This window comes from Urtica dioica, chromosome 8 (genome assembly GCF_054948205.1).
Source record: "Urtica dioica subsp. dioica isolate 48M chromosome 8, U.dioica_male_clone48M_v1_H2, whole genome shotgun sequence".
Lineage (NCBI taxonomy): Eukaryota > Viridiplantae > Streptophyta > Magnoliopsida > Rosales > Urticaceae > Urtica > Urtica dioica.
Window position 1 is genome coordinate 16,141,747 of NC_142763.1, and position 18,083 is coordinate 16,159,829.

Consider the following 18,083-nt stretch of genomic DNA (forward strand, 5'->3'; position numbering starts at 1 on the left):
TTTTTTATGTTAGTTGCTACAAAAATATTTGCACAAAGTGAAGTATATATAAGTGAAACTAAAGAGACGTGTAGTACATGAATGATTTTTTTTTAGTCGCCAAGGGTAATCTCCAAATGCATGCAATGCGACGTGTCATACAAAGAAATATGTGCAAAGGAAAAAAAATGAGACAGCAAAATAACAACAGGATGTAGTAATTATATTACTTATAAGCCTTAGACTAATAATGAGATTAGTTTAGGTCAAACTGAATAAGAAAAACAAGTGGAACATTGATTTCAATAACATTAAGTTTATCGTGTGCAATTTATAGTCAAATTGAACAAACAAACAAAAATAGGTGGCGCATTGATCTCAATTAGTTTTTTTTTGTTAGTTTTTGTTTTTTTTTTTGTTTTTGTTTTTTTTTTTTTTTTGCATGTATTACACAGGTGTCGAATACACATGAAGTTATATTAAAATTAAAGATATAATAATTTTAGTTAGGTGATTTAAAGTGGAAAAGTTTAAATAAGAGACTGATTATTGTAGAGTCTACAGTAATATAAGGTTCCGTTTTAGTATAGTAGGATAAAGTGTATAGCCGTAAGAAGGAGGAAGAAATGAGTGGATATATTAAGAACAATAAAACAAATTAGGATAAATACATAGTTACATAACACTACTACAAAAATAGGATTCTACAACGCTTAAAAAACGTTGTAGAATGATTCTACAACGCTTCTTAAGCGTTGTAGAATCCTGCGTTGTAGAAGCTTCTACAACGCTTAAAAATCCGTTGTAGAATCCAACAGCTTTCTACAACGCTTAATTATCCGTTGTAGAAACTACGCTTCTACAACGGAATCTTAAGCGTTGTAGAAGCTTCTACAACGGTCTAATTCCATTGTGTAATTTTAAAATATTTTCACACATGTCGCCGCGGCGACGTATATTTTTCGCCGCGGCGACCTGCTTCTACAATGGATTGATTTTCCGTTGTAGAAGGACCTCGCCGCGGCTAGAATTATACGTCGCCGCGGCGAGTTATTTGCCGCGGCGAGGTACGTTCCGAGCCGCGGCGAGAACATTCTACAACGGATATTCAATCCGTTGTAGAAGCACGTCGCCGCGGCGAAAAATATACTTCGCCGCGGCAAGAAATTCGCCGCGGCGAAGTCAAATCTTTGCCACGGCGAGATGATTCTACAACGGATATAAAGCGTTGTAGGAAGGCGATGAATTTTTTTTAAAAAACTCGCCGCGGCGAAGAAAAAATCTCGCCGCGGCGAGACTAAGATATCTAATTTGCTTGCTCTCGGTATCTTGTCTCGCCGCGGCGAGAAGTATAGTTCGCCGCGGCGAGAATCATTTATTTTCAATCCACAATTTGTTTTTTACACGATACTAGCACCTGAAAATAATCTTCAATACAAAAAATATCTAATATATACATTCATCTCAAATATCCTCATCTTTAAAACATTCAAAATCTAATATATATATCTTCGAAAAAACTAGCTAATCGTCACAGTTAATAAATGTTTGTACATAAGTTACCCATTCTTCCCTAACTCTCTCTAAATCCTCTTTTGTATAGGATTTCTTATTTTCTAATTTTCCTACACCTCCTACGACTATATCACGCATATAAGAAATGACAAAATACCCGCATTCCGTGTTTCCCGTTTGTCTCGGAGCGTCCCAAGCCTTGATGTACGTTGATTGCCCGTTACTATTGGCGTTTTGATGCTCGAGCTTGAAATCAACAAGAACCCTATATAACACGGAGATTATAAGAGAAAAAACATCTAGAACGGTTTATAATAAAAATTATTTAAGAAATCAAAATATTACCTTTTTATCAATCGATTTAAATCCCTTGGGATTTTATTTCTCAACGGGTCAAAGAACATAGCGCTATTTCTCCAAAGGTCGAGGACAACGAGCATCCAATGCGCACCTTTGTTATACGGCATCAAAACTAGTTCACCAAATTTGCAATGTCGTACCACGTTTCCAACGTCCTTGACTCGTTTTGACAAATAAGCCTCCTCGTCGTCATTTTGTATATACGAACTTAAGCTCGGATTTATAAAACAAAAATTTCGAGTCTTCTTCGCCTTTTCTAGCCTCGATCGTAGATAGCTATGACAAACAAATATTTAGTTGATCAAAACACTAAATATTGAATATTGATATTAAAAAACGCATATAAAGAAAACTCTTACTCCATATAAACCGTTATGCTCCCCGCGCCAATTTCCAAGTATTGCAAAAAATCGGAAATGTCTTCAAATGACACCGGAATCGGGATAGCCGCGAGACTTGGACTAACATTGACCATAATCACATCCCCTTCCGGTAACATTACTTTGTTGGCATGTTGAGCGAGCAATCGATACTTTGGATTAATCACCTTGTACGGAATCTTCTTAGCATCATCGATGCTAGCTTCACTCTCAAAACCGAGCTTTGAGAGTTGTTTGACAACCGGACCGCGACTCTCTATTCCCGAGTCCATTTCCATGAGTCTCTTCGGCCACGAGACAAACCCGCCTATAGCATCTTCAACGGTTTGAGCTTCTTCGGTTGGAATTGGCAATTTTGCTTTTTTAATCAAAACCCCCAAAACGGCCACGCGTAAATTTCCTTCCTCCAAAGGTGAGAAATGAACTACGCCTCCATTCATGTACGCTCGCCCATTTGCAACATGAATTGTGCCTCCGAACTCGGTGTCATCAATGAAAAGAAGACACTCGACGCTTTCATCCGAACTCGGTGTCACCGGCGTGGTTGGATTCAAAGAGCAACTAGCACGGACACTATTTGGTTTTTCCACAACAATAGGATCGATCTTCGGACGATCATCAACAATGATAGGATCGATCTTCGGACGATCGTCAACATCGTCGTGTTCTAAGCGAATCAAGAATTTTATCAATAACTTAATACCAAAACATTTATCTTTAATAAATAGATAAAAAAAAAAATTGAACATACCTAAAGAGACCGCTTCATTGACGTGTTCTTCAACATTTGCCATCTCTTTATCATCAACAACCTTCGCGTTGAGATTCTCTTTCACTTGCTCGACACTAGGCGACTCGACATTAATGCTACCATTTCCACCGAATGCCTTCATCACCAAAGACTTTAACTCGCTCATTTCCCGACGCATCTTCATTACTTCTTCGTTGGGCGTTGGAGGAACAAAGTACTTAAAACGCGACGTGTGTTTGGATTGACCGCAAACTCGCGACGTTCCCAAAGCTTCTTGCAAAACACTCTTTCCCGATTCCGGCAACCATGTCCCTTGCGATGCTTGTTGTGATAACGTTTTCTACACATAAAATTATTTGAAAATAAAATTACAAGGTTAATTGTTATAACAAAGGTAAAGAACTTACGATTTTGTCTCCCATCAATTTGTCTTTCTCATCCTTGTAGTTATCTACGTCTTTCATTCGCGAGTCAATCCAAAGTTCCTCTTTCGTAGGCCATTCCCCCGTTTCGTCATGCTAGTAAGAAGTAATTATATAATAAATTAAAAAATAATTGCAACATTTGAAATAACTAAAAGAAAAAAATGAATCTAACCTTTTCTTGATCAAGCTTTCGATATCCATTTCGGCCCGTTCGAGATTTGTACACACTTTTTCCGATATTTGATTTCCCATGTTCCGATGTTTGTTTGAACATTTCGGTTCGTCTATACTCAACAAATGCTATCCAATCTTCTTCGGTGATACTTGTATAGTATTTCAAAATACAAGCCGGTCTCTTTAAGGCGATTGGTTCGTTGATTATGTCTTTGAGTAGATCGTTGTATATCTCATGACGAAATAACCTTGCGGCTTCTCCGACTCTCATAAGGCAATCGTGTTTTTGTTCGATAGGAATCGTAAATCCTTCTTGCATTTCGTTCCAAATCCGTTCTTTAATTTGGGCGTTGTCTTTACATCTCCAATCACGCATCGAAAGTGGAACGTGTTCTCTTGCTAACACGCCAAAGTAACTCGACAACTCATCACCCTCTTTACCGATTGGTTGCCCTTTATCATCAAATTGTACCGGGATTTTTTTACCAAGTGTTTTAGCCTTATTAACCCGACCCATAAGAGTGTTTCTTCGTTTTCCTTGTTCATCGGAGTTAAGCGCTAGTTGTCTTCTAATTTTTCTTTTACCACTACCGCTAGAAGTAGTAGTAGTGGACGACATTGAATCTAATAAACAAAATTCAAATCATAATTTCAATTTTCAACTCAAATGTTATCAAAATTTCAACTCAAATGTAACAAAAATCAAATATAAACTCAACTCTAATCACAATATAAACTCAAATCCAATCCGATTCTAAACAAAAACACAATTTCAATCCCAATTCAATCTACTATCAAATATATTTCTCAAATCAAATCAATATCAAACTTCAATTCAATAAACTCAAATCCAATACAATATCTCCTAATTTCAAATCAATATCGAATTCACACTAAATAAGTTCATGTAAAAATGTTCAAAAACATTACCCGGAGTTGGACGAGCAAAAGGGCGGCGAAGAGAAGGTGGTGAGGCGAGGTGAGGGCGCGCGGCGAGGGTGGGCACGAGCAAGGTGAGGGCGCGCGGCGAGGGAGGGCGGCGTGGGCGCACGGCGAGGTGAGAGAGGGCGGCGTGGGCGCGGCGCACGGCGAGGAGAGGGAGTTGAGGGTCGGAGAGAATGCGCGGGAGGGCGCGGTAGTTCAGCGAAGTGAGGGACGGAGAGAGAGAGAGGGGCCGAGAGAGAGAGCGTGGCGGAGAGAGAGAGGGACGGGCGGCAAGAGAGTGGCGGAGAGAGAGAGGGACGGGCGGAGAGAGAGAAGGACGAGAGAGATAGTAGTGGAGATGAGAAGAAATGAGAGGAAAAAAAAACGCTAAGTATAGATATGAATGGGCGCGGGTAGTTAAAAAAATTTGAAAATTTCAGATTTTTTAACGCTCCTACAACGCTTATTCTAAGCGTTGTAGGAGCTCGCCGCGGCGAAGTGTATTTCTCGCCGCGGCGAGATGATTCTACAACGCTTAGAATAAGCGTTGTAGGAGAAACCAAATTCTCGCTGCGGCGAGAGTTACCCAGAAACGTCTCGCCGCGGCGAAAATGTGTCATCGCCGCGGCGAGGTAACCCTAGATGTCCTCGCCGCGGCAATATACAATTTCCGCCGCGGCGAGACCTTTCTACAACGCTTAAGTAAGCGTTGTAGAAGCCTCGCCGCGGCGAAGGGTAATTCCCGCCGCGGCGAGGAATACATTCGCCGCGGCGGGAATTGTATGATGCCGCGGCGAGAGTATATGTCTGGAACATGGTGCTCTCGATAAGTTTTTCGCCGCGGCGACGACCTGTTCCCGCCGCGGCGCAGGACTCCTGCCGCGGCGGGATTTGTACCTCGCCGCGGCGTGATATGTCGCCGCGGCGAACGCATATTTTTGCCGCGGCGAGGACATTCTACAACGCTTCTGGTAAGCGTTGTAGAATGTCTCGCCGCGGCGAAGTAGAAAGTTCGCCGCGGCGAGTGACACGAGACTGGTGATATAAATTCTCATTTCTGGTCTTTTTCACTTTGAACTCTCTCATAACCTCACTCGAAAAAATATTTCCAGTACCTTTTCTACTCATTCTAGAGCGTCCTCGTTTACTAGTCTCATCTACACATTCAAATCTTGTAAGTTCTTCTTTAACTTCTTCTAATTGTTGTTCTCTTGATAGTTTATACTAATTAGAATTGGTAATTTTTTGTATAATTAGGGTTTTTCTATGAATATGAGGAAGTGGATGTGGGAGAATAGATTGAATGAGATATATCGGAAAGGTGTAGATGAGTTTTGTGATTTTGCTAGAGAGAACATGGTAGATTTGAAATCTATTCGTTGTCCTTGTATTAAATGTGGAAATCATAGACATTTTTCGATTGATGTCGTTTGGACCCATTTGTTTGCATATGGAATAATGACCTCGTATCAAAGATGGTTCTACCATGGTGAGGTTTTTCGTTCTACGGCAAATGAGGATGATGTTGAAGATGATATTGATGATATGTGCGGCATGATGAATGATTTGGAGGACGATTTTGTTGAGCGACCGGAATTGTTTGAGTCCATGATGAATGATGCGGAGACACCATTATATGAAGGGTGTACAAGCTATTCGAAGTTGTCATTTTTAGTTACATTATTTCATTTGAAGGCGTCGGGGGGTTGGACTAACACTAGTTTTACTCTATTATTGGAAACACTGAAAGAAGCATTTCCGAAAGACAATAAAGTACCTTTAAGTATGTATGAAGCAAGGAAGACTTTGGGTACATTAGGCATGAAGTACGAGAAATTCCATGCGTGCCCAAATGATTGTGTTTTATATAGACACGAGTATGAAGATCTAGATGAATGTCCGACGTGCAAAGAGTCACGGTGGAAGAAGGGTAAAATTCCATGTAACGGGGTTAAAGGAGTTCCAGTTAAGGTACGTACATTTTCATCACTTGATTAGGAAATACATGTAGCTCATATTCATTATTTATTACTGATTTTCGTTAAATATATTTCAGTCGTTATGGTACATTCCTCCAATGCCGCGCTTTCGTCGAATGTTTAATAGTGTCAAACACGCGAAGAACATGGTTTGGCACTCCGAAAAGCGTATCGATGATGGTATGTTGAGACATCCTGCTGATGCTGCACAGTGGAAATCATTCGATTTAGAGTATAAGGATTTCAGTGTTGATACTCGAAATTTGCGCCTTGGTCTAGCTTCTGATGGAATGAACCCGTTCAGCATGATGAGCAGTAAATACAGTGTTTGGCCGGTTATACTTGTGAACTACAATCTCCCTCCAAAGCTATGTATGAAGAGAAAGTTCTTGATGTTAACGCTTTTGATTTCAGGACCGAATCAACCAGGAAATGATATTGATGTCTATTTGGCACCGTTGGTCGATGATTTGAAGATGTTATGGGAGAAAGGGATGGAAGTCAAAGACGCTTACCGTGGAGATTCGTTCAACTTAAGGGCAATGTTAATGTGGACTATTAACGATATTCCGGCCTATGGAAACTTGTCAGGATACTCTGTGAAATGCTCGATTGGTTGTCCGATTTGCATGAAAGACACATCTTCCATCCGTTTGAAGCATGGTAAGAAAACTGTTTTTCTGGGTCATAGAAGATTCTTACCAAGAGATCACTCGTATAGAAGATTGAAACAAGCGTTTGATGGAAATTCAGAAGAACGACCCCCTCCTAGAATTTTGTCTGGTGAAGATGTCTATGAGATGGTTAAAAACGTCAATGAAGTGCTTGGGAAAAGAAAGCGGAGTGCTAGTACTAAAGAATCGTTCAAAGAGAATCCTTGGAAGAAGAAATCGATTTTCTACGACCTTCCTTATTGGAAGACACACTACGTCCGGCATTGTCTGGATGTTATGCACATCGAGAAAAATGTTTGCGAATCGCTTATTGGTACACTTCTTGATGATCCAAATAAATCGAAAGACGGAATACAATCTCGATTGGATCTCAAAGAGATGAATATAAGAAGCATTTTGCATCCCGAGGAGGGGGGTGGGAAAAAAACAAAATTACCACCGGCAAAGTACACTCTAGATCGAAAGGAGAAAAAGAAATTGTGTAACTGGTTTGCTTCTATTAAAGTCCCCGAAGGTCATTCGTCAAACTATAAGAGGTTCGTGTCTTTGAAAGATTTGAGACTTACTGGAATGAAGACGCACGACTGTCATGTGCTGCTACAACAAATGTTGCCTCTTGCTTTACGAGGAATTGTGCCAAAAGATGTGAGGTTTGCAATATCAAAGATATGTGTATTCTTTAACTCGATTTGCTCGAAGGTCATCGATCCAACTCGATTGGATTTAATGCAGTCAGAATTGGTGAAAACTCTGTGCTTGCTCGAAAAGATCTTTCCACCTTCGTTTTTCGACATAATGATCCACTTAACCGTCCACTTGGTACGTGAAGTGAAATTAGGAGGGCCCGTGTTTTTACGGTGGATGTATCCAATCGAACGTTATATGAAAGTGTTGAAAAGCTACGTGAAGAACTACAATAGGCCGGAAGGGAGCATAGTTGAAAATTACATAGCAGAAGAGTCGGTTGAGTTTTGTTCTGAGTATTTAGCTAAAACAGACGAAATTGGGTTACCCAAGAATACCAATTTTGATTCAAAAGCTCTATCTAAAGGTATTTTTTTTAACACTTTATTTGTTTATTTAAATTATATATGAACATTATTTAACACTTTATTTATTCAAAAGCAAGTCTCCATGTGCTACACAACGTTTCCGAGGTCAAGCCATTTGTGGATATTCATTTGAATGAGTTGAGAGTGAATAATCCAAAGAAGGGTAGAAATGAAAAATGGTTGCAAGAAGAGCACAACCGTTTGTTTCAGAACTGGCTTGGAAAACGCATATTTATAGAGGCAGGACATTCATCTACGTTGAGTAAACTATCTGGCGGGCCGTCCTCAATGGTTACAAGGTACACTGCTTGGTCTGTTAATGGTTTTACATTTTACACAAGGGAACGAGACAACAAGCATCCCGTACAAAATAGCGGTGTTACATTATTTGCTGAAGCTTTACATGTTTCGTCGGCAAAAGATAAGAATCCAAAACATGCTTTTATGAAGTATTACGGATACATTGAAGATATTTGGGAACTTGATTATTGCGGGTTGCGAGTCGCATTATTCAAGTGCAAATGGGCAGACAATAATCACGTTAAAGTTGATAATGAAGGAGTTACAATTGTCGACTTTAGACGGATTGGCTACGAGAATGATTCATTTATTTTGGCTTCGCAAGCAAGTCAAGTGTTTTATGTTTCAGATCCAGCAAATCCTGAGTTATCGTTAGTGGTTCATATGAAAGCGAGAAACGGTAACGAAGAAGAAGACAAAGACATGTCTAGCATTCCTCCGTTCACATCAGGATTACCGCCAATTGATCAAGAGGTGGATGATTTTAATGATGACGATGTTTCACATCTACTTCGTAAGGATATAGATCCTACTTTTGTTTGATATTGAACATTTAGATAATGTATTTTCATTTTGGATTTTATGTTATTCTCCTGTGGACAACGTTATTTTTCATTCAAAATTTCTCTATACAATGTCATTTACATTAACATTACATTTCTCCGACATCGCCGCGGCTGAGTACAATTCTCGCCGTGGCAGGATCATCTCGCCGCGGCGAAATACAAATCCTGCCGCGGCGAGGACCCTTCTACAACGCTTTAACAAGCGTTGTAGAAACCTCGCCGCGGCAACGTATATTCCATGCCGCGGCGAGGATATCACGCCGCGGCGGGAATATTACCTCGCCGCGGCGAGACTAGATCTTAAAAAACACAGACTCTCGGTATAAAAAAATGAAAATCTCGCCGCGGCAAAATACAAATCCTGCCGCGGCGAGGACCCTTCTACAACGCTTAAAGAGGCGTTGTAGAAACCTCGCCGCGGCAACGTATATTCCATGCCGCGGCGAGGTCATTCCGCCGCGGCGGAAATATCAACTCGCCGCGGCGAGACAAGTTCTTAAAAAATACAGACTCTCGGTATAAAAAAAATCAAACTCTCGCCGCGGCGAGGTGATATTTTAGCCGCGGCGTAGATCACTCGCCGCGGCGGAAAATATACTGTGCCGCGGCGAGAATAGTCACGCCGCGGCGAGAAAGGTACCTAGCCGCGGCGAAGAAGCACTCTACCAGGTACTCATTCACTTTTTTGCAATGTTTAACCAATTCTCCAACTAAAAATGATCATTCCATTAAAATTTCTACAATAAATAAAACAAACCAAACGAGTCTCAAACACACAAATAAAACAAACCAAACGAGTCTCAAACACACAAATAAAACACACCAAGCGAGTCTTAAACTGAAACTTAAATTTAAAAAGAGTTTGAAATTTATATGGAAGAGTTGGTGTTGTTGGTTCTTGAAATTTACTCGTCATTCGGTGGTGGTGGTGGTGGGTTCGCCGGATATTGAGGAGGTGCCATATGCGGTGGCCACTGTGGTGGTGCGTACGGATAGTCGAAGTACTGAGGATATGGAGGAAATAACACCTGATTCTCTTGGTTGATGTCCCACCGAGAGTAGAGATCGTTCAACTGATTGATGTGAGAGGCGCCATACTCCGCTTGTTGGTGCATGTACTGTTGCGTGTGTTGGAACCCGCCGACGAGATAGTTGGAGCAATGAGCAATGTAGTCGATGGTGGCGGGGTCGATTACCGGAGGCGCTGGTAAGCGCAATAGGGGCTCCGCTTCCCCCTCTTCACCCTCTTCCTCCGCTTCTTCCTCTTCCTCCGCTTGTGGATCCTCCCTAATCTTGTACCGCTCGATAATGGAATCCGTAATAGGCCCCATTGAACTGTGTATCGTATCCCTTTTCGAGCGTGGTACCCCCGCATTTGTACAAAGGCCGGTAATGATCGCCGGATATGGCAAACCGTGTCGTTCATTAGTATAGTCGAGTTTCTTCATCCAATTATAGATGAATCGACCGACGTTAATGGAAAGGCCTTTAACAATGCAGAACAACACCTGGATACGATCCTCGTCGAGAGTGGTGAAGTGCTTGATTGGATAGAGACGAGCGCAAACAAAGTATATCCACGCTTTAGCGATCCTGGTGAGTTGGTCACGCTTGAGTACCCTTTTTCCTTTTTCAGTGACCCAATCCTCTCCCGGAATGCACAACACCCGTGACATCTCCTCATGGCTGCAACTTCTTAGCCATTCTCGATAGCCCTCGTTCTCGAAAGGCACATCTGGGGTCCCAAGAAGATCGTTGATAGCTTCGATACTCATATCGACCGGTTTCCCACGGACCGTCACAACATCAGCTTGGGAGTCCGGCAAGTTTGCGTAGAATTCGTACACGAAGTTGACGTTCGAATCGAACTCGGGTACAGCACAATACCTCCCCCAATCATGACCAACTATGCTGTTGCGGATTTGCTTTCCTATATCCGACGTATTGCTTACATTGAATCCTCTCTCATGGATAATGTTACGCGGCAAGATTTTGTCGTAGCGTTCCTCTGCGACCTTGCTAGTAAAGATACTCGAGTTGTATTCCTCTTCGGGAGACTGTTGACGAGGTCGCTTGCTTTTTACTTTACTCTGACCTCTGGAAGAGCTCGGAGCCTTGGAGGCCGTGTTTTTAGTTCGAGGCATTTTCAAGCTCCTACAAAACATAATCATAAACAATTATACAATTAACATATAACAAATTATATATCAATTCCAAGAATATATATTTAAGTACATGACAAATTAAAACAATTCCAACAATCACAAATAATTCATAAACAATTCGACCAATCACAAATTCATGAACAATTCGATCAATCACAAATTCATAAACAATTCAATCTCAACATTAATATACATAACCATTTTAACCACTAACCTATGTAACAATATGTCAAACACAATCCGGACATTTCAATTTAACTCAAATTCTCATTCAAATTCACTCATTCAAATTCCACTAACCTAAATTCACTCATTCAAATTCCACTAACCCAAACCCTAATTTCTTGTTCTAATAAGAGAAAATCAAACAAAACCCTAAATTTGTGAATTCAAAAAATCAAACTATATGCAATTCGGGTAAACAACAAGAAATCCATATCAACAACACCAAATTAAATCAATATACACCTTAAGAAACTTTTAAAATCATACCTTACAATGACACGGCAAGAGAGAGAGAGGCGCGAGAGGAAGCACGACGAGGACTCGGCGAGAGAAAAGTGACGGCGAGGACGAGGCGAGAGAGAGTTGGCGGCGAGGACGAGGCGACGGCGAGATTTTGGGGCGGCGAGGACGTGGCGAGGGATTTTGAAAGAAAAAAACTGGAGAGAAGCGGCCGAAAATGGTTGTCTCGTGTGTGGGTATTGGAAAAAATGAGAAAAAAAACTGAAAACGGCCTTTTATAGTGAAAACCTAAAAACTCTCGCCGCGGCGAAAATATGTCTTCGCCGCGGCGAGACGGTCCTACAACGGTTTCAATATCCGTTGTAGGAACATGTCGCCGCGGCGAGATACCTCACTCGCCGCGGCGAGACAGTTTCTTAAAAAACTGCTTGGCCACGGTATCCACCTCGCCGCGGCGGAGGATATTTCTAGCCGCGGCGAAATTAACTCGCCGCGGCGAGAAATACTTCTCGCCGCGGCGACATGAATCTACAACGCTTGTAACAAGCGTTGTAGAACTAGTCGCCGCAGCGATGTTTAAATTGTGCCGCGGCGAGACCAATCCTTCTACAACGCTTTTACAAAGCGTTGTAGAAAGTTCTCGCCGAGGCATAAATCACGTGGTGCCGCGGCGAGGATTCTACAACGGATAGTGTAAACGTTGTGGAAAATCTGAAATTTATGTACTTCTACAACGCTTAGCTTAAAGCGTTGTAGAAATTATCATATCCTACAACGCTTATCCATAAGCGTTGTAGAAACACCGAGATTCTACAACGCTTAGCCATAAGCGTTGTAGAAACACTATGTTTCTACAACGCTTATGTTAAGCGTTGTAGAATCCCTAGTTTCTACAACGCTTATGTTAAGCGTTGTAGAAAGTGGGTTGTATAATCCAACATTTGTAGTAGTGTAACCTCCAAAATAATTATGATAAAATATGTTTGAAGTTTGATCATACGGAGACGAACACATTCTGATCGTTTATGAGAAAGATAATCCTCAAACCATAATACATAGGATCCTGAAGAGAGAGAAAAGTGTTGAGAAAGCAAACATATTTTCTCATTGATTGAAATGATTGCAATTACAGAGTATAGAGTAGTTAAACCATTCTAACATTGCCCAGTAGTTCTATTTAACTCTTCTAACTAATCTGCCACGTAGCTTTATTCCATTGGTCTTATAGGATTGTGCCGGACTTGGATTTCCTTCGCGACCACCTTGTCTCTCTGACAAAAAAGAGTTTCCGTTCGATGTGCTTCGCTAGCATCACAGTGCTAATAAGGTTGTCGCACCATACTATAGGAGGCTTGGACATTGGGACTCGAAGTTCTGTCAAACCTCTACGCTTGATCGCAACATGGTTTGTTGTTTCTTGGATCGCCATGTGATGAGATTGTGACTTTGACGTTGACCTGCGATCATCATGGTCAGACGCCTAGTCGGCATCAAATCACTGCAGACCAAATTTTTGTGTGCCTTTGAGATATCTCAGGATTCGCAAATTTTACATCCCAATGCTCTTCACGGGTACATTAAATGAAGTGAAAAGGCTCTATTTAATATGGTAAGAGAGTTCAGGGCGAGTTATGATAACATATTGCATACATTGGTGTATGCATGCTCTTTGTTGTGGACATATTGGCTTTTTTGAGAAGATCACCGATGTACTAGCTTTGAGTGAGCAAAACGCCATTGATGGTGTAAGTGGCTTGAATCCCAAGGAAGCAGTCAGGCTCGCGGAGATCCTTTAAGGTAAAGGAATCATTGAGTTGCTGAACAAAGACTAGTCTGACTTGGCATTAGTGAAGCCAAAAGACTGCAATGCCTTTTGAAGCCTATCAAACCAGACTCTTGGAGTCTGCTTAAGACTGTAGAGAGCCTTTTCCACCTTACAAATTTGGTGCAGCGAGCCAAATTTTTTAAACTTTTGAAGATTAGCCATGTAAACCTCTTCTGTGATTTCACCATTTAGGAATGCGTAAACGACATCCAACTGTGAGATACGCCAGCCTTGGGTAAGAGCCAATGTAAGAATAACTCTAACTCGGGTCGGTTTGATGAATCTTGTATGGTTCATCATAGCAAATTTGTGTTCATTTATGTTAATAGTTTGCTAGACTTGCATGGTTTTCGAGGTTTTTTTTCTTCTTTCTATTGAAGAGTAGCGATTATTTTAAAACGAGAATTAATTGATATTCGTGTATTAGGCAAGTAGTTACATAAATTGTGGGATTTTAATTATCTTGGTTTTTTTATTATTATTATTTATGAAATTAAACAAAAGAATGGTATTTGGGTAAAAGGCTAGCAGTTAATAACATCATTATTTAACTAAAACTTTCAAAAGGTTGACCAAATTGAAATTGCAGCATTTCAATTTGGCTACTTTGTTAGAGTGCCAATAAAATTGTTTATAAATTGATGAAAAAACGGATAAATCTATGAACTAAAAAAGGAAACTTGTCCATTAAATCTTCAAACTTGCATCTGTGAGATTTTCTTAAGGACATAGATAACATATGGTACTCTTGTAATTAAATTAATTTGAGTAATCTACATATTAAACCCTTCCCATTTCATTTTTTCTGCAAAATAATACCCTCACTTTTCAATTGTGCAAAATAATACCCGAACATTTTAAATTCCTGCAAAATAATACCCTCTTCCATACTAAAGTTGAGAATTCTTTTACAATCATATCACATGGCTTATAAAAACTCATGATTTGATAACTTTAACTTAGCACATGCAAATACTTCTTATACACTATAAAAACTAAGTCCCCTCAGAAGCATAACATCTTAGTAGGAAAAAAAAAAAGAAAAAAAAAAGAAGCATAGCATCAAAAAAATTGATTTAAAAAAAATTAATTATCAACAAAACTTAGCAATCTGCTTCTTTTGATTGAGACTCCGCTCCAAGATAAAAAAAACCGTCACTTGCTACTCCCCTGCAAGATAATGAAAAATCAAGCCCCAGTTATGGAAAGTTGACATTTGAACATTATGGACACCATATACAAAAACCCCATGAACATATTTTTTTTTTTTTTAAGAGCTGGCATTCACTCGCTCTCGTTTGTCGCCTCCACTTTTCTCTCTTTTTTGGCCACACATCATGGTTTTAGAGACAGCAAGAAATTCCGCTTGGAAAATCAGGGTATCGTTCACGATAAATCCATTTGACTCATCGTGAAGATCCTCCAACGGCATAAGCTGAGTGAAGTGGCTGCACGGACTTTTGTTCGGGGGTTCAAAACATGAGCTCTCTGCAGCATATAAAAAAAGGATCCATTAGAATATGTAATGCTAAATAACCAATTTAAACGTTTCACATTGCTAAACGCCCAGTATCTTACAATATGTGGTTACGCGTATGCTCCGATGTAGAATTCTATTGTAAATGCTACTTCCTTATAAAATTGGGACCTCTACTACATAATTAGAGTGGTGTGATTAGCAATGGTCTAACGCCAAATATAAAAAAATGCTTATTATTTTTTAAGGAAATTATTCGACTACCGGGTTAATTTTTTTTTTTTTCGAGAATATCTCATGTCTCATTATTATTCCAAGGATATTTTTTTAAAGCTTTTCCTGTTATATTTGACTTTTTTTTATTGTTTACCGTTTCCTTTAACTTTTTCTTGGTTGTTTACCGTCTAATTTCATATAACTATTAAATCATCTGAAAACTAAAAAAAAAATGAGGTTTTTATAGAATATTCAATAATTGAGGTATTCAGTGACTTATCATCTTTAAACGATATATGTGTGAAATTTTCCTTATTTTTTTTTAACTGTGAGTATCTGATTTTACCCAACTAAGCCCGCTAGTCTAAATCCTTGGGATCAATAGTAAAATGCATTTCTTTTGTTTTACAATTTTAGACACAAATTATAGCACTCAATTGGATTGTTTGGTATTGTGCATCAAATTATACATTTAGCTCGATTTTTTTAACACTACATTGGACATGCTCTTAGTAGGCAAATTTGGTAACAATTGCAACAAAAAAAAAAGGGTGGACATACCTGTGCGCTCAAAGTGTTTGCCATTGATTTGATCGAGCACTCTCAGCTTATACTCTGCGTAAACCGACCCGCGAATTTCACCAAATGTCACCGGAGATAGCTCCAATACCATTGATCTTATAACTCTCATACTTCCTTCCGGAACGACTGTCGGAAGAATCGTAAACACCCTACAGAAACCCGGCACAACAACACTAATAATTATACCAAAAAAAATAAAACGCAAACACCAGAGAAAAACAAGACAAATCACGCACCACTTATTCGTTTTGTCCGAAGCGAAAACTTCGGACTTGTGCGATTCGTTCCCCAGCTTGGAGAAGTCCTTGATCACCCAAGTGAAGATTCGGTTGGTTATTTCTCTGCCCGTGAGCATCGAAACGCTCTCTACTTTGCCTCTGTACTCGATAACAAAGATTTCAACCCCGAATACGCACTCGCCTAGATGTGAAATGTAGCCTTTACAAGGATCCTCGAGAATCTCCAGCGGAAACGCTTTTGCAATTCCCGATTTGGTCTGAAGCCGGTTGAACCGGCTCACGGGATGGTCAGCATCTTCATCACCATGGATTTTACGGAATCACTAGATACAGCATCTTCCTCGGTTTCTCCTATTTCGTTTGTGTTCGGTTCGTCCTCGGAATCCCATGGATTTTCTCCCACGGGCTTGAGTTCAACGTCTTTCAACTCTATTGTCGGTATCTTTTGAATCTAGTATACCAACAAAAAAAAAATTATGATCAAGTCAGCGAAACATTCTTCTTCTGATTCACTTTAATTATTGTTGAACACTGAAATCACATTGTGAACGATAAATTAACTTTTAATATTTTGTCCCTTCTTTTGGATTTAGGCTTATAGTTTAGTGGCACGAGAATGGAGATCATCTTCGATCAACATGAATACCATCATTTAGACAAAATTCTGTAAGTGCTCTAAATAGTGGATCATTTTATATGTGTTTTTCGATTTCACCAGAAGAAAGAAAGCTGATATATGAACCTTGAAGATTTCAATAGAATGGTACTGAATACAAGATAATCAAGGAATTCGAGAGACCCCAAACTCTCTCAGAAGGGTAGCGGTAAATGATTATTTCTAACCTCTATTTATAGACTAAGTGACAATCAACATATAAATTATATTTCCAGTCCTAACAAAAACATCTATAGTTCTGGACTATCTCACGAACCACGTATTAAATGAACATTTTGGAGCCAAAATTACCAAGACATGAGAAAAGGAAAGCAATTTTCTTTTGTGTTGTCATACATCTTTTGTGTTGTCATACATCTCTTGGCAACGTGAGTGTTGTCATTGTAACATAACCTTATCACATAATTATTAACCTTATCTCTTTCTGAAAAAAAAAAAAAACTTATCTTTTGCAGCCTTTTTTTTTCGCTTACCCCAATGCTTTTATCTTCTGCCAACTGAAATTTTTTTACATTTCATTCATGTCCCACCTCGTTTTATTAGTTATTTTGTTGGACATAACATTAAATGACATTTCACTCTAACCAAACAACTAATGGTTCGAATAGAATTAACCATGCAAGTGCCACTGTGAAGTTTCAAGACAGATGAATGTGAACTAAAATAAATATCCACTTTCTATTCAAAAAGCCATGTTTACGCATGAAACATTATATATAATACGACAACAATATATATATATATATACTCTCTTTTTTTTTCAACCCCTATGTGTGTGAATCAATGAGACTACAAGCTAGAGATATGACATGTGTGACTAGGGATTCTCTTTTGTGTTGTCATACATCTTTTGTGTTCTCATACATCTCTTGGCAACGAGAGTGTTGTCATCGGGTCTCATAAGCTCAGCTACCCGCATATCGGGGGGAATCCAATGGGGGTCAATCCAGGTGGCCGGTCTGTCCCTCGGAACCCAACTGTCGCCCATGACCAACACAGACTCCCCGTCCCCGATCCGCCATCTCGAACCGGACTGAATGATCTCACGTCCCCAGAGAAGACTGCGCCAAATGGAAGAGCTGCACGAGCCAGGGAGAGCTGTCATAATATCACCGTCGGGGAAGTAGATCTGACTGTAGACTCGACCTACCAGACTATCCGGTCTCCTGTGAAGTCTCCAGACACTCTTAGCCAAAAGGGCCTGGTTGGACTTCTCCAGATCTCTGAAGCCCATCCCGCCCTCTGACTTGTGTCGCGTGAGGTCCTCCCACTTGCACCAGTGGATCTTCTTCGTCGCCGTTCCACCCCCCCACCAGAATCTGGAGATCGCCGAGTGGATGTCTCTAATCAAACGCAGCA

At 40.1% G+C, this 18,083-nt stretch overlaps 1 protein-coding gene across 1 annotated transcript; it reads right to left on the bottom strand.

Moving 5' to 3' along the window:
• Nucleotides 1-14,479: 14,479 nt before the first annotated feature.
• On the bottom strand, nt 14,480-16,347 carry LOC149388460 (ubiquitin C-terminal hydrolase 12-like). Its single transcript, XM_089623553.1, has 3 exons — nt 16,046-16,347; nt 15,789-15,958; nt 14,480-15,022 (listed from the first exon to the last, which is right to left on the bottom strand). The coding sequence occupies exons 1-3, from the start codon at nt 16,162-16,164 to the stop codon at nt 14,805-14,807; spliced, it is 507 nt and encodes a 168-aa protein (XP_089479679.1). The 5' UTR covers nt 16,165-16,347; the 3' UTR covers nt 14,480-14,804.
• Between the last annotated feature and the right edge of the window lie 1,736 nt (nt 16,348-18,083).

What these genes read in the sequence shown, in the direction of transcription:
- LOC149388460 (XM_089623553.1), bottom strand. Translation starts at nt 16,164, where the DNA reads ATGCTCACGGGCAGAGAAATAACCAACCGAATCTTCACTTGGGTGATC. An exon ending in TCGGACAAAACGAATAAGTG is followed by an intron (nt 15,959 to 16,045) that starts GTGCGTGATTTG and finishes GGGTTTCTGTAG; the next exon opens with GGTGTTTACGATTCTTCCGA. An exon ending in CAAACACTTTGAGCGCACAG is followed by an intron (nt 15,023 to 15,788) that starts GTATGTCCACCC and finishes TATATGCTGCAG; the next exon opens with AGAGCTCATGTTTTGAACCC.